General features: G+C 52.1%; 13 protein-coding genes and 1 non-coding gene across 14 annotated transcripts; 5 read left to right on the forward strand and 9 right to left on the reverse strand.

Annotated features, from left to right (window-relative positions):
- Nucleotides 1-238: 238 nt before the first annotated feature.
- On the forward strand, nt 239-867 carry BDQ94DRAFT_171842 (HIT family protein; the record flags this gene model as incomplete). Its single annotated transcript, XM_026771837.1, has 2 exons — nt 239-316; nt 376-867. The coding sequence occupies 2 exons, from the start codon at nt 239-241 to the stop codon at nt 865-867; spliced, it is 570 nt and encodes a 189-aa protein (XP_026624802.1).
- A 274-nt stretch (nt 868-1,141) lies between these two features.
- Nucleotides 1,142-1,875, reverse strand: BDQ94DRAFT_171843 (HD domain-containing protein; the record flags this gene model as incomplete). The annotated part of the gene is made up of 2 exons (XM_026771838.1): nt 1,142-1,761; nt 1,830-1,875. 2 exons carry the CDS (start codon nt 1,873-1,875, stop codon nt 1,142-1,144), a joined length of 666 nt encoding a protein of 221 aa, XP_026624803.1.
- Nucleotides 1,876-2,243: 368 nt separating this feature from the next.
- BDQ94DRAFT_180224 (uncharacterized protein) lies at nt 2,244-4,240 on the forward strand (the record flags this gene model as incomplete). Its single annotated transcript, XM_026773570.1, has 2 exons — nt 2,244-2,474; nt 2,524-4,240. 2 exons carry the CDS (start codon nt 2,244-2,246, stop codon nt 4,060-4,062), a joined length of 1,770 nt encoding a protein of 589 aa, XP_026624804.1. The 3' UTR covers nt 4,063-4,240.
- A 1-nt stretch (nt 4,241) lies between these two features.
- BDQ94DRAFT_56800 (Rad4 family protein) lies at nt 4,242-7,360 on the reverse strand. Its single transcript, XM_026776071.1, has one exon. The coding sequence runs from the start codon at nt 7,199-7,201 to the stop codon at nt 4,403-4,405; it is 2,799 nt and encodes a 932-aa protein (XP_026624805.1). The 5' UTR covers nt 7,202-7,360; the 3' UTR covers nt 4,242-4,402.
- On the forward strand, nt 7,275-8,155 carry BDQ94DRAFT_146659 (CoA-binding protein). The gene is made up of 2 exons (XM_026766868.1): nt 7,275-7,601; nt 7,653-8,155. The coding sequence occupies exons 1-2, from the start codon at nt 7,505-7,507 to the stop codon at nt 8,027-8,029; spliced, it is 474 nt and encodes a 157-aa protein (XP_026624806.1). The 5' UTR covers nt 7,275-7,504; the 3' UTR covers nt 8,030-8,155.
- On the forward strand, nt 8,134-9,696 carry BDQ94DRAFT_146660 (uncharacterized protein). Its single transcript, XM_026766869.1, has one exon. It carries the CDS (start codon nt 8,340-8,342, stop codon nt 9,435-9,437), a length of 1,098 nt encoding a protein of 365 aa, XP_026624807.1. The 5' UTR covers nt 8,134-8,339; the 3' UTR covers nt 9,438-9,696.
- Nucleotides 9,697-9,745: 49 nt separating this feature from the next.
- BDQ94DRAFT_171848 (uncharacterized protein) lies at nt 9,746-10,186 on the reverse strand (the record flags this gene model as incomplete). The annotated part of the gene is made up of 2 exons (XM_026771839.1): nt 9,746-10,051; nt 10,121-10,186. The coding sequence occupies 2 exons, from the start codon at nt 10,184-10,186 to the stop codon at nt 9,746-9,748; spliced, it is 372 nt and encodes a 123-aa protein (XP_026624808.1).
- A 734-nt stretch (nt 10,187-10,920) lies between these two features.
- On the reverse strand, nt 10,921-10,992 carry BDQ94DRAFT_t180. The gene has a single exon. It is a non-coding gene; the product is annotated as a tRNA-Arg (tRNA).
- A 165-nt stretch (nt 10,993-11,157) lies between these two features.
- On the reverse strand, nt 11,158-13,183 carry BDQ94DRAFT_180228 (MFS transporter). Its single transcript, XM_026773571.1, has 4 exons — nt 12,851-13,183; nt 12,414-12,786; nt 12,270-12,353; nt 11,158-12,220 (listed from the first exon to the last, which is right to left on the reverse strand). The coding sequence occupies exons 1-4, from the start codon at nt 13,129-13,131 to the stop codon at nt 11,393-11,395; spliced, it is 1,566 nt and encodes a 521-aa protein (XP_026624809.1). The 5' UTR covers nt 13,132-13,183; the 3' UTR covers nt 11,158-11,392.
- Nucleotides 13,184-14,799: 1,616 nt separating this feature from the next.
- BDQ94DRAFT_146662 (uncharacterized protein) lies at nt 14,800-15,084 on the reverse strand. Its single transcript, XM_026766870.1, has one exon. It carries the CDS (start codon nt 14,966-14,968, stop codon nt 14,807-14,809), a length of 162 nt encoding a protein of 53 aa, XP_026624810.1. The 5' UTR covers nt 14,969-15,084; the 3' UTR covers nt 14,800-14,806.
- Nucleotides 15,085-16,371: 1,287 nt separating this feature from the next.
- BDQ94DRAFT_171850 (uncharacterized protein) lies at nt 16,372-17,040 on the forward strand (the record flags this gene model as incomplete). The annotated part of the gene is made up of 1 exon (XM_026771840.1): nt 16,372-17,040. The coding sequence occupies one exon, from the start codon at nt 16,372-16,374 to the stop codon at nt 17,038-17,040; it is 669 nt and encodes a 222-aa protein (XP_026624811.1).
- A 211-nt stretch (nt 17,041-17,251) lies between these two features.
- On the reverse strand, nt 17,252-20,420 carry BDQ94DRAFT_180230 (uncharacterized protein; the record flags this gene model as incomplete). The annotated part of the gene is made up of 5 exons (XM_026773572.1): nt 17,252-18,124; nt 18,205-18,351; nt 18,803-19,061; nt 19,152-19,781; nt 19,921-20,420. The coding sequence occupies 5 exons, from the start codon at nt 20,418-20,420 to the stop codon at nt 17,252-17,254; spliced, it is 2,409 nt and encodes an 802-aa protein (XP_026624812.1).
- Nucleotides 20,421-21,162: 742 nt separating this feature from the next.
- Nucleotides 21,163-23,454, reverse strand: BDQ94DRAFT_180233 (MFS transporter). The gene has a single exon (XM_026773573.1). It carries the CDS (start codon nt 23,178-23,180, stop codon nt 21,333-21,335), a length of 1,848 nt encoding a protein of 615 aa, XP_026624813.1. The 5' UTR covers nt 23,181-23,454; the 3' UTR covers nt 21,163-21,332.
- BDQ94DRAFT_146669 (uncharacterized protein) lies at nt 23,268-23,998 on the reverse strand. The gene has a single exon (XM_026766871.1). It carries the CDS (start codon nt 23,969-23,971, stop codon nt 23,774-23,776), a length of 198 nt encoding a protein of 65 aa, XP_026624814.1. The 5' UTR covers nt 23,972-23,998; the 3' UTR covers nt 23,268-23,773.
- Between the last annotated feature and the right edge of the window lie 462 nt (nt 23,999-24,460).

Consider the following 24,460-nt stretch of genomic DNA (forward strand, 5'->3'; position numbering starts at 1 on the left):
ATAGATGGTGGTGGTTGTAAATGGATGGTATGGTATCTCCGCCTAACTCCGACGATATCGATTGCGATGATGTTCTCCACCGCAAGTAAGTCCACTTCATCTTCACCAACACAACCAACTCTCTCTCTCATCTACAATCCATTGCACATACCGCCAATCCACACATACACCATATACATATACACACTCTCTCAAACAATCTCATACATAGATGTGCACCCCCACCACCACCACAACAATGTCCATCCCAACCTCCATAACCCAAATCCTCAAAGCCGGTCCCATCCACTTCGGCCCCTTCATCGTCACAACCCAGGTAGCCCCCCTCCCTCCCCCATCCCCTACAACTACCCAATAACTAACCCAAAGAATAAGGTCTTCCACCTAACCCCGCACACCTACGCCCTCGTGAACCTGAAACCCATCCTCCCCGGCCACGTCCTAATCTCCCCGCGCCGAGTCGTCCCCCGCGTCACAGACCTCACTCCCACCGAGACCTCAGATCTATTCCTGACTGTGCGGCGCGTAGCACGCATGATCGAGCGGGTATACGGAGCGTCGAGTCTGAATATTGCCATCCAGGATGGGGCGGATGCGGGCCAGAGCGTGCCGCATGTCCATGCGCATGTGATTCCGAGGAAGAGAGGGGATTTGGATGATAGGGGGGGCATGGATGCTGTTTATGAGATGTTGGATGGGGAGGAGGGGGATTTGAGGGATGTGTTTTCTAAAGATGGGGATGAGGGTAGGAGGAGGAGGAGGTTTCCGAGGGTGGATAATGATGAGAGGAAGCCGAGGTCGGCGGAGGAGATGGAGGGGGAGGCGTGGAGGTTGGCGGGGGAGATGGAGAAGGAATTGGATGATTAGGGTATCTGGGTGATAGGATTAGAGAGTGTCTGTACTTATATAGAGGGTATGTGTATGCGTGTGTATGTGTAGGTCTATTGGAGCTATTATCTAAAGTAAACACTCCCCCAACGCCTCGCACGGAGTGTATGTAATATGCACAGCATCCGTAGTATGGAAAGAAAAATAAACAAGACCCGAAAACCCCCAATTCTCGTACCATCCACGGTCGTAATCATCACATTAACGCCGTAGACTTTATCGTACTATGTGTCATGTCTGATCATTCTTATGCTCATGCCGTCGCCTTGCTCTTCCAGAACTTCTCGCGCTCCTGCAGCACCGTGGCCGCCCATTCCTTTGTCTCCGGCAACTGCACCTTGTTCGCGACGTGGCAGAACTCCGAGAGATCGATGCCGTTGGCGCGCTCGTACTCCACCATCTGCAACAGCAGCTCCATCTTGTCGACGTCGTGGACGAACTGTGCCTCCAGAGTCTCGTTGGCCTCATACTCGTTGAACACCTTCAGGATCTCCTGTCCCGTCAGCATGCCACCGGGGACTCCACCCAGAAGATTGTTGGCAATGTAGTCCATAACCGCAGCCTCGCGACGCGCCTTCTCGGTCTTGTCGACCCGGTCAACGGGGGTGATGTCGCCGACAAGGGACTCGGCCATGTCGTGGATCAGGGCCATCTTCATGCAGTGGGGCAGGTTGAGGCGGGAGGCCAGGGAGGGCGGCGCGAGCATAGTCATCACCGACATGCGGTACATGTGGTCGGAGATGGATTCGCCGGAGTTAATGCCGAAGCGGCGCCATCCTTCGCGCTTGGTGGTCTTGAGACGCTCGAGGAGGTGAAAGAAGGGAATCGGAGAGGCGGAGTTCTCCTCTGGGGGGTGAGGGAGGCTTGCCAGGACTGGTTGAAGAGCTAAATGTTAGCTGGTGGGAGGGGGATGGTGGAAGGAGGGGTTAGGATCTGCTCACCGGACTGGGTGGTCCAGAGGGGATTGGAGGGGTTTTCGGAGCCCATTTTCCTAAGATAAATTTGGAGGAGAGAATGGGATAGACGAGTCAAGGTAGAAAAACGGAAATCGAAAGGGACGAGCACGAACAGTAGAGGAGAAGAAAAAGAAAAGAAGGCGAAGAGGAGAAAGAACCGGAGGAGAAAGAGAAACTGCGGGGAGAGAAAAAGCGGTCGAGCGGATTGGTTGGTTTCAGCCAGCCAGCGGATCCATCCATTCATCCATTACTTGCTCTTGCTTGTTGATCTCCAGTTCTCCGTTGTTGTTGTTACTCCCTCTCGTCAGTGCAATTCCTCGACTGGTCTCTCTGTTCAAGTATGTGCCAACAATCAATATACCATACTACTTTCTTCTCTAACCAGGAACCAGATGTACCATGCAGTCTCGAACCCCTCGACCCAAACCCCCGAACTGGTCCCCTCAGCCTCCCCTCTCCGTTTTCGTCCGCAATCTCCAGCTCCTCCAGCTCGATCGCCATGATGACTGGCCTCGCATCTCTCTTCGCTCCCTCGCAGATACGTCGCAGAACCAGCGTCAGCGTATAAGAGCCATCGAATGGGCTCTATACCACCTGGTTGCCCTTTGGGACCCTGACACCGCTCGGGATGTACGTTCCATCCCCTCAGTGGCTTTGATGCCCGACTGACGGCATGCAGAAACTCCGGCCCTTCTTCCCTCCGCTCGAGCCCCTGCAGTCCGTCAATCTGCGTGCTGCCTTGTTCCGCGTGCTCTCTGAATTGAAGAAACAAGGCGATCTGGGCAGAGAAACCATTCTCCGCAAGTCAATGCTGGATGATTGCAAAGGAGAGAAATTCGAGGAACTGTTGGCCGTCTTCTCTACTGCGGTGCTGCGGAAGACCCTCTCCGCTTCCTCAGATCCCGCACTACAAAATGTGGCCATGAAGCTTTCATTGGCTTCCGGGCTGACGCGCGAGGAATACCAGCTTATGCTCCCCCTTGTCCTCGCCCATCGGGTCTCCCTCAACCAAATCGGCGAGCGTCGCAACAGAGCCCGGGACACCCGTGAAAAGTTCACTCAATTACTAGAACTTAAGAAGCTGCAGCTTGACGAACGAGCTAAGGAGAACCCTCCTCAACTCCCCGACACTGGCGCCGACATAGATGCGCTGGCCCATGACCTCAGGGCTAACTGGCTGGGGTGTGAGGATTGGGCGGATACCCTCGTTGATGGTGGTGCACAGGGCAGCAGCGACGTCTTTCTGGAACTCCCGTTCGACACCGCATGGGCAAAAGCAAAGGAATCAAGCGTGGATGGCCTCCGTGCGAATTCATCCCCGGATCTGCTAGTCGATCTGGAATCTCGCGTCTTCCGTCAGCGAGCCCGGCTCCAGCGCTGGCGCCAGTACAGTGCCTCTATGCGCAAACATGAACGGGTACAATCCGCAAGCTCAACGAAATCTCAGGCACTCGTCTTTCGAGAACATCAAGCACTCACCGTCGCCAGCATCTCCAAAGCCGTTCGGCAGCCAGTGGAACGCGCCTCGCCCAAAGCAGACGACCGGGCACTGCTCTTCTCCATGACTGAGGCCATTGCCCGGATCAACGGCCGACCCGCAGCGCATCGTCACCGCCATACCCATAGCGACTCGAGACCACGCAACCCTACAACAGTGTCCTCCAGCTCAGCAGTTGGAAGCAACAGATCATCTCCCCAGGCTGAACTGGACACTACCCGCTCAACCACCACAAGAACATCAACACCCTCCATCCCAGAGCCCCAGCCCAGCGTCCCCTCCTTCTCAACTACTGAAGTCCCCGAAAGGGACCCTTCTCCCCCTCCTGAACGAACTAGCAGATTTACGCTCGTCGAACGAACCCGCAAGTCCATGTCCCTTATCGTACCACCCACCCAACCCCGACCAAGAGAAAGTTTCCGGTCCCACCGACATCGGCCCTCTTTCCCCATCAACCAATTCGAAACTCCCCAGAAATCACACACCATTCCCAGTCGGGCCTCTACGCCACGCGACGAGCTTTTCGACGAGGAAGCGGACTACGCCAGCGTATTCAAGTCGCGGCCCCGCGTGGCGCACAGTCCGGTCGCATCGCCGGCAGTGCACATCAGCCCCATTGGGGATTTCGATCTGAGTCCAGACGAGGAAATTGACCTGGACGGGGGAGACGAGGAGTATGTGCAGGATACTCCGTTGGCGTCGAGGCGGAGGGTTTTATGATTGTTACGTCGGTTCATATTTCGTTTTGGCTTTATTAATTCTTATGTGTGACGTTCTTTTGGGAGACCATTATACTTACCCCTCTTACATGCCTATACCTACATATGATTAATGTTTATAGATCCTGGATGAAAGCAGTACACGATACAGCAATTGATTGTTATTTTAGTGAGATACGAATACACTATTATCATGCTTTTCTGCAATTGATCAGCAATCCCTATCTATGTCATTATGTCGTCCAGTACCTCCGTCCCTGTGCCTGGTACATACCACCAACGCCAAACATGAAAACATAAAGACAATTATACATACATGTGTTAACAAAACAACACAATATCTATCGACGACCACCCCTCCTCGTACTTCTCCGCGTCGGCCGCGGCTCCGGCTCATAGTCCGACTCGGACTCTGCATCTGACTCCTCTGAATCCGGTATCTCTACGGGAGACGAGAGCTCCGAGTCAGAACTCAACGAGATCGGATTCTCCACCTTGCCATCGTCATCATCATCACTATCAGCAATCTCCGCATCAACAACCTCCGGTGTGGCAGGCTCAGTCGATACATGCTGCTGCTGTTGCTCATGATGATCAACAATCAATCCCCCATCATCATGATCATCTCCCTCCTGACCAGGAAGAAGGAATCCACCGCCCCGATCTACATCCGCCCCGTCCTCATCCTCACCAGGAAGTAAGAACCCGCCACCATGGACTTCCTCGTCGTGCTCCGGATGAGCAGGGGCAGAAGCAGAAGCAGAAGCATCTTGATCAGGCAAACGATCACGACGATTTGTAAACGGATTATGAGCATCACGCTCATGATCCACCCCGTCGTCCGCATTCCCACCATACTCCTCCTGTACACGCTGCTTAATCCGCAACCCGAAGAGAAACTTCCGCCAAGTCTGCAGAATACGCGCCTCGGCTTTGCGCTGCTCCCGCTTACGTTTCTCTGCGTCATCCACTAACCAGGCATCTTTAACAAGGTCCTCGTTTTCCGCAGCGACAACCACGCCCTGGATAACAGGGACAGCCATCTTCGACCCGAACTCGAAGCCCGTGACTGCTTCTGCATAATCAACGCCGAGTTTCTTGCATACGCGCACAGTTCCAGGCCAGGGGATATGGACCGCACCGCGGGGCACCATGCTAGGGACGAAGCAGTCGATATTGCCGTATTCGTTTTTAGGGATGACACCGTCACAGATTGGGTCTGGGATGATGTATTCCGTTTGATGGATGGCGTAGAGGCCCTGTTTTGGCTTTTCGCCGTTCTGGCGCTCGAATTCGTCGACTTCGCGTTTGCGGAGGAGAGTGACGGCGCGGATGGGCACGCGTTTCAGGGGCATCTCGCCAGCCTTGGGTCTTCGGCCTTCTTTGTGCCAGCTCTCTGCGGATAGACATTTCAGGACGTCTTTGCGTCGGAAGACTTTCTCTTCTTTGGCTTTGGCCCCTTTGCCTGTCTTGAAGGTGCGGACATGTCGCGCACCGGGTTTGAGAGCTTCTTCGCGCCGGAGGAAGCGTTCGAGGACGAATTCCGTGGATGTGCGCAGGCTTTGGAGCGTGTCACCTTCTTTGCCGGGTTTGCGTTCGGGTTGGTTTGGGAGGAGGTCCTTGGTGTCTTCGAGGTCGTCGACGGCGGTGCGTTGAGGTTGGGCGCGTTGGTAGACGCGGAGGATTACGCGGAACCAGTCGACTTCGTAGTATTTGCCTTTGCGGCCTGGTATGGGGATCTTCTCGACGGGGATCCGGTAGCCTTTGGTTTTGCCAGGCCAGGTGCGGCGGCGGAGATAGCGTGTTGTCACGTCTTTGGCAGTCTTATCGGACGAGTAGGCCACGACGTAGCAGATAACTTGCTTGGCTTTTTCGGCTTTGCCGCCGCGAGGTTCGAAGGCTGCTTGGAGCTCGGGGGTGGTGGCGACAGGGTTGCGGAGGATAAGCGGGTCGACGGGGATGATTTGGTGGGTGATGGGAGAGGCGACTTCGGTCCAGTAGATGGGGAAGGGCAGGTCTTCGTCGTATTTGCTGAAGTACTTGCTACGGGCGGGCTTTGTGTCGTCTTCACTGCTGTCTGACTCTACGTCAATGGCGTCTTCGGTTTCCGCATTCTCCGTCGATGGCTCGGTGTCTGCGCTTGGCTTGGTTGTGTAGGTTTCGCTCTTGGTCCAGCCGAAGCCAAGGGGCTGCAGACTGGCGACTAGTCGAGCTTCGATGTCGAGAGCACGCAGCAGAGCCGTGAACAGCTGGGCGCCTACGTCACGCGAGCCCTGCATGTTCTCGGCAGCCTGGCGGAACTCCTCAATGCTGGCTATTCTTTCGCCGTGTTTCTCGGGATCGTGGTCGTCCTTCTGGAAGGACTTGATCTGAGCCTCCAACTGAGCCATGGGGCGATACCCCTGCTTACGTAGCCCAGGAGCGGTGATCTTGAACTTGCTCTTCCAGTAGGCAGCGAGGACCTTGAGAAGGATGATAATGGGGTCACCGCTGCTCATGTCAGGTTGGCCGGGTTCAAGTCGCGACGAGCCTTCAGCCCAATCCCGTTCTGATTGACGACGCTGCTTCCCTTTTCCTTTCTTCGACTTCTTCTCGGGCGGTGGCTCTGGAGCCTCGAGGCCGGATGCAATGCGCCATTTCTTGACCTCTTTGTGTATGGGTTGGGGTAGCTTGCGGCGCAGGATCTCGTGGAGCTGGGAGTCGTTGGCCCAGACATTGCGGATGGCGTTGTGGTGGAGCAGAAACTGCACATGTAGACAATGGGTTTGGATGCGGATCTGGCGTTCGATCTTTGACGGGCCCTTTTTCCCTTCGAGCAGATCAGTGAGGTGGATCTCGTTCTTGTCTAGTGTCAACTCCAGGTCCTGGTGCTGGTCGGGGTTGAGGATGGAAGGCGTGGCTGGGGTGGCGTTGGCATTGGACTCGATGGCGTCCTCCCAATCGACCTCGTCGGAGTCGCTGCTTTCCTCATCCGATCCATCCAGTGCCTGGGGAGTTTCCGTCTCTTCGGGAACATCGCTCAGGGACGATTCGGTGTCAGTGTCTTCGATGACGGCGGCGATGGGAGGCGTCGCATGACGGCGTTTGGCGGCGGGCGGATCCTCGGAAGAGAGACGCTTTCGGGGGACGTATGGGGGCATGCAAGCAGCGGAAAGCAGGCGACTAGAAACTTAGATTTAATCTAGAGAAGAGTAAAAGAAAGAAAAGAATATGCCAAGGTAATGGGTGGTGGATAATGAAGGAAAAGTTGGAGGAAGGAGAAAGTCGAAGGGGAGGTTCGCGCCATCGAGGCTCGGCTTCTTCTCCGCGTCTCCCCCATCTTTATCATCAATTCACCCCACATCTTCGTCATCCTCCTCTACTATCCTTCTGTCTCACGAATCATCCTACGATTCCTTTCCAGACTATCTGTGCATATCTTCTATCATCAGTACGATCTCGAAATGTCTGCTACGATGGATGCCGCGCGCCGCTTCTTCCTGTCGCCGCAGTTTGCCGTGGCGGGGGCCAGTAACGATCGCAGCAAGTTTGGCTACAAGAGTAGGTCCCATTGCCATCACTTTGCAGGCCGTTGCGCCGGCTGACCAGCAGTCTTTGCCTGGTATCATCAACACTCTCTGCCCGTTACTCCCCTCAACCCCCGCGCCCCTGAGATCGAGCTGCCGTCGCAGACCTACAAGACGGTCGCATCGCCCCGCGCGTTGCCCAACCCCGGCCAGACTTCCCTGTCTATTGTGACACCTCCCCCAGTGACCCTTGCCCTTCTCAAGGAGGCCCACAGTGTGGGGATCCCCGCTGTCTGGCTACAGCCAGGCACGTATGATAAGAGTGTGTTGGACTATCTAGATGGTCATTTCGAGGCAGCGGTGGTGGGAGACGGTGGTGTGGGCGGCGAGGGTTGGTGTGTGCTGGTGGATGGAGAAAATGCGTTGAGGGAGGCCCATCGCGAGTGGAAGGCCCAGCTGTAGTTAGGCTTCATTCGAAATAAAGAACTAGGAACGATAGTAATAAATGCTGTTGCGGTGAACAAAGTAACGGGGAATGAAGAAAAGGTCAAAAAAAGAAAGAAAGAGGGAGGCTGGCGGTGGCTCTTCTTGTTGGGGACAATCCCGTGTTTTTTCTCCTCTTCTTTTCTTCTTCTTCTTCCCACCTCATCTTCTTTTCTCACCTCTACATCTATCTGTCTCCATCGCGCCCACGTTCTTTTCTCCATCATATGCAACCCCCTGCATCTCCTGTCCTTCCCAGCCACTGCTCGTCCCCCCACCTTGAAGAAGGATGCCAGCCAGTCCATTCTTCCTCGAGTCCCCCATTCCTCCGCAACTCGATCTGGCCGGCGCTCCATCACAGCTATTCCAAGTTCCGCCCACCCCGTCAGCCTCATCAGCTTTATATCGCTCGATCTCTATCCCCAACCGCAAGAGATCCCGTCTAGAAGTTGATCGTCGTCCTTGGCTGGATGTCGACACCCCCTCTAATCATGTTGCCTCTGTGATCTCTCCCGACGATCTTCTCCTCGGCGTGGAGGATACCTCCGTCGATCACGTCTATCGCCCCAACCGTTATCGCAAACCTCGGTCTCTCGCACTCGATGATAGTGTCGAATCTCTCAGCGAAACCGTGGATATTCGCCGTAAACGCAGCCGCTGGGACCCGTCGTTGATCGAGGCCTCTCCGACCGGTCACGATGAAAAAATGACGATCACGACTAGGACCCCGACTACGACCACGGCTCCTGCCGTCGTTACTCCTGTTGATTACCCACAGCCTGCTCCCGTTCGCTGGAGTCGAGCTGTGCTCGGTGTGGTTGGCAAAGTCTGGGACTTTTGTTGGAGCGGAGCTTTCCGAGGGTTTTATGCAGGCGGTGGGCAAGGCTATACTATGACGGCGGAGGATGCACAGCCCCAGCTGGCATCCCCATCGATCGAGAAGGAAAGCATTTCCACTTCACAGCGGCAACAGGGTTCCTCGAGCCCTTTCCCAGGACAATATCCAGAAGATGATCTCAAGCACAGTTGGGTCTTCGTGTCCGCGCGCGAGGAATTCATGGACGAAGCCAGCCCTTCTCAGCGCAGACGAGTCCATCGGCGGACCCCAGCACATACCCACTCCCGTCGGCGGTCGCAGGGCAAGCGAACGCTGATTTCGCATGCGCCGTCTATGCCGACGAAATTGCAATTTTCATCGCCAGCCAAGCCGCGGGAGAGCCCCGTGTCTGTGGAGACGCAGCGCTACATGGCTCAAAAGCGTCGCATGGAGCGTGAGGAGGATGCCAGCCTTGCCCGGTTGAACCGGCAGCTACAGGCAATGATCAAGGAAGGGAAACAGGCACTGGGGACCCGCGTGGAAGTGGACGACTTAGATATGGAGGATTAATGCGCTTTTTCACTTTTCTTTTTTACGACATGTGATACTCTACTCGACCCTGATACCCTTCGTTAAACACCTAGATGACGATACTTGACGATTGGCGACGCTCGTTACGACTACGAATCATGAAACCAACCGATAATGACTGGCGTGGATCTGTTTTTTCTCAAACCCGATTGCGCGTGTGATACGATATTGTTATAGTTAGCTACCATTAGGACAAAACAGAACCTGAACCTGAAACCATGAACCTTATAACTGCATCAATCATTCATCATCCCATACCCCGAACTTCCTTCTAAATTGTATCGATCTCATTGCCTTTCAGCCCCATCCTGAGTTCCAGCTCCCACACCCGCCGAATCCTCAGACCCATAGATAGGATCAGCCGGGCCATCCCCGTTATTATCATCATCATCAGGAGCAGCCCCTGCAGCAACATCACCAGCACCAGGCCCTTTATCATCACCAGGATCCTCATCAGCATCATCGTCATCCTTCTTCGGACTAGGATTCAAGAAAGGCAGGTGCACGCCAGACAAGAACCCCGAGAGTCCTCCTTCTTTGGCCAGCCCGTCGAAGAGGTTCTCGCCAGAAAGGCGCGCCGCTTTGCTTGTAGACTGTGCGGTTGTCAGCTTTTGACTTCTATTATGTACTAAGACATGATACGATGTAAGATAGAAACGTACAGGAACCGGCATGGCCACTACGCCCATGACAAGGGTAGCGGGCACAGCGAAGGTGAGGAACTTCATTGTCTTTGTTGTTTTCTGCTTTAATTTCCGGGTGGGTTAAGATCCAAGGTAGATGAATGAATGAATGAATGAATGAGCGACCGAAAGAGAGAAAGAAAGAAAACCAGTCGGAAGAGAATAACAGACGGTATTAAATCCTACCATCTACATAATATCTATATGTGTGTGAATCTGGCATGCTACGCGTCAGTATCCATCCCCCCCTTGATTTGTTAGAAGACGCGGTGCCTGCATTCCTTGTCTGACAGTCTATCTACTAGTTTCTAGTGAGATAGGGCGGGTTGTATGGCTGCCGGCAGGGGGTAAGAACACACATAATACTGCCCTTTCCTTCTCTCCCTTCTTTCAAGGCTTGTTTGTGTTTAGCTCTTGGATAGAGTTGAGTACGGAGTCCTTGGTATACAATAGTACCACTTTGTTTTTCTCGTGTCTTGGGTTAGGTCTGAGTCCATGTGTTAGGTTTACCCTTCTCCTGTGGTTTAAAGCATGGGTAGTGGAGTAGGTAAGGTAGGGTTACGCGGTAGGGATGGACCAACGAACTGAACTCCTTGACAATTTCGAAGTCCGAGTCAATTTAAGTATAACTGGGTCATGAGGTCTGTTTCGGATAACTCCGAATGTTGTTCACTTTTGTGCTTCTCGATGTACCTCAATGAAAAGGGAAAAAAGGTAGTCGAGTAATGAGGCGCATTCTTGTGTGAGGGGAAAGAGGGAAAGAAAAAATGGCAAAAAATTGACCTACGCAGGACTCGAACCTGCAATCTCTTGATCCGTAGTCAAGCGCCTTACCATTGGGCCAGCAGGCCAGTTGATATATGTTTGCGATTTATCTGTATTAATAAAGCTAAATATTGTTAGCTGATAGCGTTCCCTGCTTCGATGGTAGTTCGTTTGTAATGATTCTTACTCTTATTTCATCACCTTATTATTAACAGAAGAAAACGTGGATTCCTTATAAAGTATTGGTTCCTCTTTGATATATCTCGCTGTTTGATTGTTTGCTAGTATTTACATTCGTTATTGAGGAAACAAATTGACAGCGATATGTGACATGCAAGCATCGACAACCCATGTCCTCCGTGCTGTACATTATCACTTCAGTGTTGAGTATGACCGTGCAGGTTGAAACAAAAACATCAATATTCGTATAAATCAAACGCTAACCAAACGCCGTCGCTATGCTCACAATATTGGCCAAACAAAGATTCATGTCATCTGCGGCTGAAATTTGGGATTCGTCCGGATCCTCTCACCATACTTGAGTAAGAAAAGCGAAGCCGGGACAAACAAGAGTGCTATAAACCCTAGTAGGCTGTTCCCCCATCCTAGCCCGAGGGCATCGTACAAAGGAGTACCCGCCAACGGGATCGTAGCCCCGAACAGGCACCGCAGAGCCAGCTCCGCAGATACTGCGCTGGCAGCATAAAGAGTATATGAATCAATCAGGTACACCTGTGTAACCAGATGAACGAAGAAGATGCCTGCACCCACGAAAAAGGTCCCAGCGATGGGAACTATCCAGTGCAACCGGTATTCTGCGGCCCAGCCGTACCAAAAGAGTCCGATTGGGACGAGAATGCATCCGACCACTAAAGGTGGAAGTCGATCTTCTGGCTTCATCTTGCCATGGATCTTTTCCTGCTTCTTGAGGTATCGATCGGAATAGTATCCCACGACGATCTGTCCAGAGCAGAACCCGAGACCCAGTCCCAGGTAGCCGAGACCTGCTTCGCCGGGAGTAAAACCGTACACATTCTCGAAGACGCTCGTAAAAGTAGTGAATAGTGTGTACATATAGCTGTAGGTGATGGAGCTGTACAAAGAAACGATCATAACGATGGGTGATAGGAAAAGAAACTTGATCGGACGGCTGATCGAAATCCAGATAATTTGGCCAATCTTCTTATCTATGTCGTATTGAGTTCGGAACGGACGTCCAGTCTCTTTCTGAAGTCGCTTCGCCTTTCGCTGGAGCAGCGTGGGTGTATATGTCTCCCGCAAAAATATAAGCGAAGCAATCACGATGATCCCGCCCTAATCACATTAGAAATTTGTTTAACGATACGGTATCGAGCCAACTTACAAGGATCGCCTCTATCCAGATTGTCCAACGCCATCCGATATTTTGGACAATGTAACCACCATAAATCGGTCCTGTGACCATACCCTACAGCAGAAATTAGACCTGCATTGATGATTACCGTCTAATGGGTAGATTAAGACTCACCATGAGGGGACCAACTGTCCAGATCGTCATTGCCGTCCCTCTCTTCTCCATGGGAATCATATCCGCAACAAAGCCTCCACCGACCGTCACAGGTACGGAACTGGCTATGCCCATAACGAAGCGTGCCATTATGAGCATTGATATGTTCACACTGGCGGCGCAAACAACTGCAGCCACTGCAAATAGTATATTGGCCAGGTGTGTCATGGGAAGTCTCCCGCTTATCTCAGTGAGAGGCGTCAGAACCAGAGGGCCAAGAGCAGACCCCATCACGTAAATCGAAATCATAAGAGATGAAATGGATGGGTTGTGGACATTGAACTCTTTCAGAACTTGCGGCACGCCGGGAGCGAATACCGTGGATACCATAGATCTGGAACAGTCAATTCAGATGCTCGTACGGATGCATAGTCTTATCGTAGACGTGTCGGACTCACACGTTGAAGCTGCTCAAGGATATCAACCCGATAATGACCCATTTCCGCAAGGTGGTCCAGTTCATGGGGTTCTGAGGGTCGTTTGGCCCGTCCCAGTCCACAACGAGGTCATCCTTGTCTTGGGGATCATCCGATTCTAATGCACTATCTTGTAATGTGACTTCTCCTTCTTCAACGTGCACAATGTCTTTCTCCGCAAAGATCGTATCAGCACTCTCCAGGCTAGTCTCCTGGCTTAGAGCGGCGGAGTAGTCAACATCCCCGGGTGGCGCCGTAGGCATGTTAATGATCGGGGTGGTTACACGGGGATAGTAAGAGCAGCTGGAAGATCAGGGACAATGGCACAGATGATTTTCGACATGATTTCCAACAGACAACCAAGGCAATAAGTAGCCTGACAGCCATGCTGGGAAGATAGACAAACCAGGTAAATTGAGTAGATCATTGCAGACAACGCGCGTCCAGACAGTAGATGAGTCTGGCATTCCGGCCCTTGCTGTCCCTACCGTGGGTCTCTCGTGGCTCCCTTTCTCTGATTTTGGGATTACCTGTCGCAAAATTCGCCCAAGCGGATTGTTGTGGGTACAATAGGCGTAAGACGGATCATCTAGCATAGGCAGGGGTAGTAGCACTGACGACTGTAATGGTATCCTTGCGTGACCAGCTCGCCTCTGCTGCTTATCAACGTTTGCCCCATTAGGATGGAGAATAAGCCTTATCCCATAGGAACTATTCTTTGGGTAGCGCTTCAATATTCCCCACATGATCCACCATGGCGCAGAGGTCCCTGACCCGGCTCTCCTTTTGTCATTCGCAGATCGACATATCACTTCAGGAATCAGCGACAGTGATCAAAATCCCATATGGCAACTGCTCCCCGGGAAACCATTACCGTAGGATCGCGTGGCTTTGATCTCAAAATAGCTAAAACAAACTGAATTAGTTCCATCTATTGTCGAATATATGCAGCCACAGGTCGAGACCAAATCCAGTACCCACTGATGGATGCCTCCAAGCATTGGTCGTTAATTAGGTGATCACCTAGAATTTGGCCAAAATAGTCTCAAACGTTGGGTCTACACATTTGTGGGGTAATATCGAAGAGACCAAGTAGCTACTCTTCTGCTGCTCCATGGGCGTGCTGATATCAGTGACGATGTTGAGCCTGCAACTAGCTCCGCGCGGCCCTGAAACAGGCTTGTCAGAGGGCTGAGCTCATACCTGAGGGCATCACAGCCATAGCATGTTTTGGCCAAATATGTAGATCAACCATCCGGATTGGCAGTCCTAGCTCAGATCCAGAAATGCTTGGTGAAGACACCTCAGCAGACAATTCTCATAATAGTATAGTACTATTGGACGGAAGGCGGGAGATCTCCCGGTTGGCCCATCGGCTGGCGCTTTGGACCCATTCGTTCCCAGTCAACGCTTCGGCATTCCTCCCAAGTCATGCCCATCAACCGTCGCATATATGGTCGCCCGTTGTGGCAAGTCAAATGCGTGATACGGATCTTCAGGTCCACATCCTAGTTAACATATAGACCGAATATGCAAACGGAGCTGCGCCAAAATAGAGCTTGCTAGAAAGCTTATCGTCCGGCCGAGGTCAAGCGGTTAGAATTCATCAGATTTCCGCAGCCCCGGGTTCAGTTCTAGCCCGACAGCATCGAAGTCTGGACAGCGGTCCTAAGAGATTCTATCCACTCTTAACGGCGATCTCCCTTGGGGAGCCTAATTGATTGGTGACAGCTGCTGGGATTATTGCCTCGGGTGGGTTCGGGACTGCGGGCTAGAAGCTTATTCAGATTCCGATATACCAAAATTTGGGGTTATGTTCCGCTATGATGCGTTGATTTTGCTGCGGAGGTGCGGTTCTGCACGATTTCCTTCCGTGCTGTGCTCTTCAAATCGTTCTAAGAACAGGTGGACATTTAGAATTGCAAGCAGCAGGCAGTCTCACCATGCAATGTACATTCCGTCACTTGCTGAAGCCACAGTGGGCCTTGCTACCCCGTGGCAATCGTAACCAGACGGTGGCGAGGCCGATGCTTGCGTGCGTATCTTGTAGATCTGTGGCAGGTTGTTAACTCCCGAGTCAGGATGCCGAGTATTCGCCATAGCTCACGAGGTCAAGGCCACGCAATGTCCATTATCGAAAGAAGCAAACTTCTCAATTGCATAGCATGAGGATTCAACGAGAGGAGGGAAGTCTGCAGGACTGATGAAACTCGCATGCACGGGACCGTCCCGTGATCCGTTCCTTCCTTGAATTGCGAACAGCCTCAAAACATCCACCGTTTTGGATTTCTACATTCCGAGGTGTATCTGCCCAGAATACTACTACTTCCCACCCTTTCTTCCTCGCTGGTTCCTCGCTGGTAGGTACTGTTACCTGATTTGGGTCACAGCATCAACTTCAATTGAATAAAGTCGCGGGTGATTGTCGGAATCGCAACCGCCGAGTGACCCGTGAGACTGAATAATGGCCCTTTCCATGTCAGAAACACGTTTCGACTAGAGTGATCGACCTTACCCGGGTTGCTTCAATTCTGCTTAGTCTTCATTGGAGGAGCCAATTGCTCAACGACCTGCACGGTACTGGTATGTTCTTCTCCGATCTATATAGTACTATATATAGATACGTCCCGAGTCAGCCCGAAGATCAGCACGCCGCAGAGCTTCAACTGAGTGCACTGCTGTTCGCATGTGGAAATGAATTATCGTTGCTCGATGATGATACTGGACTACGCAGAACTTGATGCTTCACAGGCTCAACGCTCGAGCCGTGCACATTCTGCAACGAAGTCTTTCGGCCTCAGAGAGCCCAACGTCAACGCTAGAAGTTGAACACTCCCCGTAAGGGATACAAAACTAACCAGTAGCAATAAGTGGCTTGAACGACGATGGTTACTGGTTCCTATACTGTTTGTCTTTAATCGCTCAACATCGTGTCTTGTGAAGTAAGAAGTGTCAGGACTGGTAGATGACATGTCCACCACGCGTTGTATTGGCGAAGGTGAGCCAATTTCCATCCTTTGCGGTTCAATTCTGACATGTAATCCAGTGAGCCAGCTAGGACGGGCAACCCGGTTCAAACCTGGAGCAGAAGTTCTTCTAGTTTCCAAACTCGAAGATGCCACCGAATCCTTATGCCATGAAAGTTGCTCTGTACGAAGAATGCGGTCATCGCTTCAAAATCTGCAAGCCGTCTCGCAGAACTTGAAGTTGGACCCAATAACATCAATATTTGATGTTCCTTTCATGTCATCTTGTCACCCGTCTACGCGAATGACCCGTGAATCCACGGTTAATAGAGCGCTTTGGCATGGAGATGACGACTATACATAATTCCATAATCCTCTCAGACCATACACCCATACATCATCATGAGCCAGCCACTCACGGCGAGAAACACACAAAGCGTCTTTTCCAGCTCTTGTCGTGCTTTCTTCATCTTCATATACCCACCGATACTACAACTTCCATCCACAGGCCAGCACGATACCAAAATAAAGCTCGCGATGGATCCACGCCCAACTCCTCTTCCGACACCACCTCCCTCACCTCAACCAGTCCCTCAGCCGGCACCCCAGCCTGGACCGCAGCCAGGACCTCAACCGGCACCGCAGCCAGCACCGCAGCCGCCACAATCAGTTCAAGCTGCATCAGAAATCAGTTTTGATGAAGATCTCTCAAGCCAGTCTGGGTCCATCGGCCAAGATGCAGAAGCACAAACACGTCTGGGCCCCAACCCACCACCACCCTCTTCCACCTCCACCCCAACTACAAACCCTAGTCAAATACTCACGGCAAAGTCCGCCGTGGCATCCGCAGCCAAAGAGCTACGCTTGATCCGCAAGGTGCTCGAGCCCAAGGAAGCAGGCGAAGCGTCTTCGAGTCAGGCGGTTCCTCCAGAATTTCACGGCGGCAGTAGTAGCAGTAGCAGCAGCAGCTACGGGGACCCGTCCGCTCTCTGGCGCGAGTTCGATAATCTGGAAATTCATGCCACCAGATGGGCGGGAATGGAGGTAGGGGTGTTAAAGGACCTTCTGGAGCAGTTGGAGGCATTACTGAATGATGCGCGAAACCAGTTGATTGAACTGGAGGTCCAGAAGGCACTGTTGGAGATGTTGCTCGCCATTTCGAAGTATCGGGGCGAGGTAGAGGATTCCAGCTCGAAAGAGGGTTAAGAAGTCCTACTACTACCTTGTAGTCATTCGTACTCGTTTGATTAGCTGCTGCTACATTGTTCCACTTGTTCACATTAATTCTCATTCTCTCGAACCATAACAGAACCCAAAGAACTATACCAATTTGGTTTAAATTAGTTGCTTAGCTGAATCTATTGCTGTTCTATACACCATATTCCCCCAACCACCAACCACACAACAAACCACCCACCTAGTTCTCAAAAGGCAAGCCCGACTCCTTCCTCACCGATCCATAAACCGCCGCAATATCACCCTTCTCCCCCTTCTCCGCCTTAACAGTCTGCAAATGATGATCCGTAACCTCCACACTCCTCAACCTGACCCCCGCCTCCCCAGCCAAACTACTAGCATGTCTCAAATCCTTCCTGGCCAAATCCACCGCAAACAACGGCTCCTCCCTAGTATGATAATCTCCCGTAACCATGCGATCAGCATACAACGCAAACGGCCCCGGAAAAAACGTATGCAAGAACTGCTGATACACATCCGCGCCCAAACCCGTCTTCTCCGCCGTAACCAACCCCTCCGCCACCGTCTCCACGGTATTCAAGATAAACGTATTTCCGAGAATCTTCAGCGTCGTGGCGCGGCCCACGTCCTCTCCCGCCATGGAGATCGTCGCCTTGGAAGTAACGCCATCCAGGAAGGGCTTGATGCGGTCGATCGTGGCGGCGTCACCGGCGGGGACGACGACGAGTTGGCCGGCGATGGCGGCCGCCGGGGCGCCGAAGACCGGGCAGGCGATGAAGGAGGCGCCGTGGGAGGCGAGCTGGCGCTGGATCTTGCGGGAGGTGTCGGGGTGGACGGTGGAGCAGTCGACGATGATCTTGGAGGAGAGGGAGGCGGTGGGGAGACCGGAGATGATGGCTTCGAGGGCGGCGTCGTCGCCGACGCAGATGAAGATTATGGTGGAGTTGGAGATGGCGTCGGAGAGGGAGGTGCTGACGGTGGCTTTGTTGTCGGGGAGGGTCGAGGCGAAGTCGGTGGCTTTGCTGGTAGTGCGGTTGTAAAGGGTTACAGGGGTGGTTTGGGGACCTTTTTGGGCGATGTTGGCGGCCATGGCCTTGAATTGGGTGGTTAGTTGTCTAGTTGATGGTGGGAGCAAGTGTGGTGATGCAATGAGGGGCAGATGGGGGGACTTACGCGGCCGATGTTGCCCAGGCCGATCCAGGTGATGCGTTCGTTGGCCATTGTGGTGATGGTAATGGTGATGATGAGAGAGAAATTGGAAGGGATAGACGGATTGTAGGGTTTGTTGGGTGAATAGTGATTAACGCTGGGGGGGAGAAGCTGGATTAAATACAGATGGAGCAGGGCGAAACCGGATGCGATGCGGGGAGAGGGGTTCAATGTTTAGCCGACATCCACGGGTCGTTCTATTGGACAAAACACTTACTTATGGAGACGGTTCAATGGAACTCTCTCTTCATATTCGCTAAGTGTAGATGGATACATGCTAAGCTCACTGAGTGGACCAGCTTCGGTCTATCCGACAGCCCGAACAGTCGCGGTTCGCTGTTTTGTTCAATGCCGAAGACCGGGATGCCCCGCCCGCGGAGTCATCTTTAACTAGTCAACTAGTCACTTAAGTACATTGTAGTTAGTTTATCTTCACAAAATCAATTCGTCGCTTCAGAATGCACTTTTGTCTTCGCCGACACAAGGAAAGGAAAGCAAATGACCAATGTCATCCTCGACTGCGGCTCCGAGTATGAGGAGGCTCCCAGGGCTGGCTCAACACCTCGAGAAGTCTCTCATACGCAACCACGCGTCCATCCTTGAACGGCAGCTGCCCGGCGACCTGCATGGCCCGCATGCGCATTGCATGGGATTCGTCACTAGCAGTCACCACACGCAACAGCGCATCTCCCAGCTCCTCCCCACTCACTTTCGGCGCCGACCTGCGGCTGCCCCAGATGCCAATCCCCAGGTACTCAACTCGTGCAGCATAGTCGTACGCGTCAAACCAGACCGGGAGCACGATCTGCGGAATCTCCGCCCTAGTGGATCTCGGTGTTAGCGCTGCTTGCACTCGTTCCACCGCAGGTACAATGCAAATGAATGCATAGCCGTAGAACGAACCAACTTACCTGACAGCTTCGTGGAATACATTGGCCCCGCCATGATGCACCAAACAAGTAACATGTCCACTCATCAAAAGTGACATGATCTCAAACACAAACCGCTTCGCGATGCGCATACGTTTCCCGTGTATGTAAACCCCCAGAAGCTTAACAATCTCTCTAGTCACGGCAGGGTCCTCGACGTGCTTCAGCTTCCAGAGAACCTGCATATTGAGCTCTTGCTCGAGAAGCTTCTGTATGGCCTTGGCAATTTCAATCTGCTGCTTACCAACGTAGCTGAAACGGGAGTCCATTAGGACCAGCACAGTAGGGCGCTTCGAAAGCCAATGGGCCAGTTCGGGATCCTCCTTCACCATGGGGCGATAGTGGCGAAGAATAGGACCGCAGAGAGTCATGTGCTCGGGCACAACCAGCGGGAAGTCGGTCTCTGGCCAGGAAGGAAGGATGATGCGGCTACTCTTCTTTGCTTCGTGGGACAGGAATGGGACAGGGCCCTCAATTCCGCGGGCCTCACGGGCCTCATTGACCCCCTTGAGACTAGCGCACTTCTCGAGTTCGTGCTTGAATCGAAAACCCAGCAAGATGTTGCGAAGCTTATCCCAGAGCGACATGGGCATCTTGAACCCAGAACAGATCCTACCACAGTCAGCCAATCCTCACCCACCAGCGCAGGTAACCTCACATAGGATACTTCATCAGATCACTCAATTTCCACTTCACCACATGATCCTTCACCCCACCAGCCCCCAGCAAGACATGTCTCCAACGCAAATACCGACAGACATCCACAGCCGGGGCAAAAAGCGGATCAACGACAATCAAAACCGGCCCAAGTGTCTTCACAAGCTCAACAACGGCATCAAAGATCTCCACATAGTCATCACCGGTCCAAGGAAGCAATCCCAGAGCCAAATCCTTCCTATAATTCTTCAACGCAGCAAAGAACCCAACCTGAGGGATATCGTCAAACTGTCCATCCCTCATCCGGACATGCTTCATAGACATTCCAGGGATCTCTTCAAAGACTGCCTCAGTAGCGCAGGAAGAGCCTGAAGCCGCAGCATAGTAATTCAGCTCCGCGATATGCCTCTTCAGCGGTCCAAAGGATCCGATATGGATCTTGTAAGGCGAATTGCCAATGAGGAATTCATGGACCACGGCGAGGGTAACGCCCGAATGTTCGCGCTCGCTGTTCGTGAGGAAGAGAATGCAGGGTGTGCTGCTGCTTCTGCTGCTGCTGTTGTCTGTTGAGCCGTATCTGTATGTGTAAGACATGATGGCGATGCTGGCTTTGTAGTATGGTTTTCTGAGAAGTGATAATATGGTAAGCTAAGTAGGCATATGAGAAGCAAGATGAGAAGAAAGAGAAAGTAGTATGTACTTATCTTCCATCTTTGCGGGCATGCATCGAAGAAAATCAGCTGCGTGCATGTGTGTGTAAAGTGACTGTCTGGCGGGGGGAGGAAGTGAATCCAAGAACACGTGTTGACGGATTGAAGATGTGTGTATGTGAACTTTTGTCGTTACCATCCGCCTTTCTGATATGGGAATGAAGAACACCTCTGAACAGTCTCGGAAGGCGTATCATACTGTTTTGGAATGTCTCCGCTTGATGTTCTGAATGTCTCCGCTTGACAGTGAACGAAAGGCTTGATATTGGGATCCGGACTCTCACAGTGAAAGCGAGTGTTCGTTCTGAGGGAAAGGTTGAATACTGGGGAAGAATTTCTGTCTATAGTCTATGTCATTAACATTATTCTATGTCTCTATATAGTAGGTATATCAACGTTCAATCACAGCGCCGAGGAAAGTAAAAGATGGCGATGCAACCCTGTAAGTGCAATACTCGAGGATGAACCCTATTGACATCTTCATGGAGATCGTTATCATCCTTGCTCCAACAGTGCCCTAGCTACCCTGCTGTAGCCGGTTAGGCGGCCCTGACGCCCCAATTGTCATGTCCACGCATGTGCTGCGAAGATTACAGCCCTCTGATGTAGGGCTATATGTAGATGCCGCGAGCTTTTCAGCAGATCGTTCTCTCGAACGTATCCAGCCGCACTCCTAGTAAATGCACACAATGCACATAATGCATATCTAGGTGGATAAATCGGCGGCACATCTTTAATGGTGCCCTAAGGCCCTTCATGTGATATTGCCTCACAGGCTCAAGTGTGGAGGATTCCCTCATGCCTTAGTCGAATTCTTCCTAGGGCGGCCGCTGATAGTAGAGTTGCACGTATTGACTCGATCAATATCATACGGATTCTCCTCATATGTGACTGTACGAGCAAGAGAGCGAGCGGACTTCTTGGAAGCACGCGACGCCCGCCTTTCGATTGCACCCCTAGAAGGCACGCTGGAAAGGCTGTCGCTATCACTGTCATCACTGATATCGTTGTCAGCCACGGCAGCAGTGTCTCCTTTCTCGACATCGGACTTCGCCGGCGGAGGAGCTTGGCTCTGCTGCGCCGCGGCAGCAAGTCTCTGCATGAATGCCTCTGCCTGGGCAGCATAGAGGCAGCGCTTGCGGATGCGAGCACCATACAGGTAGAACACGATAGGGAAAGGAATGCATGCAAGCGACAAGAACGCGGGGATTGAGGAAGCCCAGTGAATACCAAGGTTTTCGTACATGTAGGTCGTGAACAACGGGAATGCAAATCCGAACAAAGATCGGAGAGCCGAGTTCGCGGCCAGCACCGATGCAGCATAGATCGTGTATGCGTCAATGAGGTAGTTGAAAACACTTAGGAACACCAATACCAAGCCGAATCCGAACGGGGCCCCCGCGGCCACAGATGCCATCCAGTGAATGGACGGATAGTTGGTCCAGGCAAACCAGAAAAGACCGATAGGTAACGCGATTCCTCCAAGAATACTTGGGGGCAGACGAACCTCGGGAGGCAAACGGCCGTTGGCTTGTTGGCACTTCTTCGCATAATTCAGATTGTCGGGAATAGTGAGAGAGACTGCGATCACCATCCCGACTAGGATACCCAAGAAAGCCAAGCCTCCAATACCCTCACTCCAGCCGCGTGCCTGCTGGAAGACGATAGGATAAGCTGCAAACAGCATGTAAAGCGTTCCATAGATGATGGACATGTAGATACAGAGGAGCAGCACAATGGGCTCTCTGAAGAGCATGAGCCAAGGTCGTGACAGGGCGGTCTTCAATGCTTGGCCTAAAGCCACCTTGCCTCTCTCGATATCCAGTTTACTGCGGTAGACCTTGCCACTCAATTCAGACAGCTTCTCTGCCCGTCGGCGCAAGAGAACTGGGGCATATGTCTCCGGCAGGAAGAAGATAAGGCATAACCACATCACGCCGGAAAAGGCTGCCAGAAATCCTTCCACCCAACGCCAGCCTGCCCCGGCACCGAGAAAGCCACCAATGACAGGGCCAATAGTAGGTCCGCAAAGAGGTGCCGCGGCGAAGAGACTGATAGCGATACCACGTTTGGCAGCGGGGAACAGATCTGCAATCGTTCCGCCCGCATTGCCAAAAGGTGACGATCCGAAGAATCCGGCCAGGAAGCGAAGGATGACCAGCGTTTGAATGTTCTTGGAACCTGCAGCCCCTGCATTGAAGGCTGTGAGAAGCGCAAATGTTACCGAGAAAACATTACGGCGTCCAAACACCTCGCTCATTGGAGCCCATAGTAGGGGGCCAAAGGCGAAGCCCAAAACGAATAGAGAGATACCGAGGATTGCAACCTCTTCCTCACACTGAAACTCTATAACAACCTGACTTATACTTCCTGAGTATGCTGATGATACCAAGGCGACAGTAAGGGTCACGAAGGAAACTAGAATGGTATATAGCCATTTTGAAAGACTGCCAAAAGCCATGGGGTTTCGAGGATCGTTAGGAAGCCAGGTGACGACATAGGGCGATTCTTCTGTCCCTAACCCTTCATAGTTGAAATCGATGATCTCCGGGGTGACGACTTTTTGGTCGAAGACAAGGCGCCAATAAGGGATCTTCGAGGGCCGAGGAGCGCCGCCATTGGCGACAGTACCTGCCATGCCCATAGTGCCCGTTAATTAAGGTTCAGCACAACGGCTATTCTGCAGAACGGTGCTGGGCGATATGAGGAGTCGACCCAATAAAAAGGTATACCTCAACTTCCTCCAGCAAATGCTAGAATGAGAAAAAAGAATGACGAATAGATAGATAAATGTAAAACCACAGATATGGTCTAAGATTGAACCGGCACAACTTTCCGATTACAATTTCTTCGTTTATCCGGTTACTCGGCAGGGGCGATTGCCCTCAGCGAATCAGGACTCGGCATGAGTTCTGGGAGCCGAGGTTGCTTCAGAATTTGCTGTGCCTGTCTTATCTCCGCCCAATTTCCGCTGTTCTAGTACTTCTCGTTGCTGCGGCTGCCTAACTAATCCTTTATTCGGTTCGAGGAAGCGATAAGGCCACATGTTCGAGAGCTTTGGTTGTGGAAGATCAGGATCAGGTTGGCTGCGTTGAAGTATTGCTTCGGCTGCGTTCCTTATGCGTCCGCAGTCTGAGGAACGCCAGCCCAATTCAAAGAGTTGCGATCCTCAAATAAAGTTTTATAATGAGCTTCGGTAAGCTTCAGAATCGTGGGATGACGAGTCAGTCTAGATGATTAATCGTGAACTCTTCGTCGTAAGCGATCATAGTTAATCCCAAACTCCTCGCAGCCTTTCGTATGGAAACGGGGTTCTCGGTATCCTTTTTTCCAAGGTAGTAGTCCGTAGCCTCTTTGTCTTGATCTTCCAGACTCTTGTAGACAGACGACATGGTTCAGTTGCGTATTTCGCGAAGAATGTCTGAACAGTTCCATTGAAAGCGCTTAATACGACACGAGGAGATGCGGGGGATGCGTTGAGCTGTGGCATACCGAAGATGTCAGTGTGGGGCACACATGGTAACAAGGGAATGAATGGGCGTCATAGACATCAATACAATATCCTCAAACCGCATTACTTGAGCATAGAGCAATGTGTGCCTGGATTATGGGAGCATGCTTTGAGTTTAACTAGGTCTTGCGTTTGTCCTGGATGCTATTGCGAGAATCAGAACGCAACCGTTAGTAGAAGTATATTTCTTTATGACTGACATGTGCCTAAGGTGCACCCCCAACCACAATCTTTCTAATCCCTGCAATTTGTTTCCGGAAAATAAGATCAACACTTACTTCCAGTGTCTCAAACCTTTAGAGGAGACTTGTACGCTCCCTTAACTAGCACAAAACAAGGCATTATTAGTCCCCTAGTCGCTAATGTTGGCCATGCCATCCATACTAAACATACAACGTTGGCATTGATAGGAA

The sequence above is a fragment of the Aspergillus welwitschiae genome (assembly GCF_003344945.1).
Source record: "Aspergillus welwitschiae strain CBS 139.54b unplaced genomic scaffold BDQ94scaffold_22, whole genome shotgun sequence".
NCBI classification, from domain to species: domain Eukaryota; kingdom Fungi; phylum Ascomycota; class Eurotiomycetes; order Eurotiales; family Aspergillaceae; genus Aspergillus; species Aspergillus welwitschiae.

Excerpts from the sequence above, each read along its gene's own strand:
- BDQ94DRAFT_56800 (XM_026776071.1), bottom strand. The coding sequence starts at position 7,201 with ATGCCCCCATACGTCCCCCGAAAGCGTCTCTCTTCCGAGGATCCGCCC.
- BDQ94DRAFT_146659 (XM_026766868.1), top strand. The coding sequence starts at position 7,505 with ATGTCTGCTACGATGGATGCCGCGCGCCGCTTCTTCCTGTCGCCGCAG. Across the intron at positions 7,602-7,652 it reads CAGCAAGTTTGGCTACAAGA|TCTTTGCCTGGTATCATCAA; the intron begins GTAGGTCCCATT and ends GCTGACCAGCAG.
- BDQ94DRAFT_146660 (XM_026766869.1), top strand. The coding sequence starts at position 8,340 with ATGCCAGCCAGTCCATTCTTCCTCGAGTCCCCCATTCCTCCGCAACTC.
- BDQ94DRAFT_180228 (XM_026773571.1), bottom strand. The coding sequence starts at position 13,131 with ATGCCTACGGCGCCACCCGGGGATGTTGACTACTCCGCCGCTCTAAGC. Across the intron at positions 12,354-12,413 it reads GGACAGTTGGTCCCCTCATG|GGTATGGTCACAGGACCGAT; the intron begins GTGAGTCTTAAT and ends TTTCTGCTGTAG. Across the intron at positions 12,221-12,269 it reads TCTGGATAGAGGCGATCCTT|GGCGGGATCATCGTGATTGC; the intron begins GTAAGTTGGCTC and ends TAATGTGATTAG.
- BDQ94DRAFT_146662 (XM_026766870.1), bottom strand. The coding sequence starts at position 14,968 with ATGGCGAATACTCGGCATCCTGACTCGGGAGTTAACAACCTGCCACAG.
- BDQ94DRAFT_180233 (XM_026773573.1), bottom strand. The coding sequence starts at position 23,180 with ATGGGCATGGCAGGTACTGTCGCCAATGGCGGCGCTCCTCGGCCCTCG.
- BDQ94DRAFT_146669 (XM_026766871.1), bottom strand. The coding sequence starts at position 23,971 with ATGGAACTGTTCAGACATTCTTCGCGAAATACGCAACTGAACCATGTC.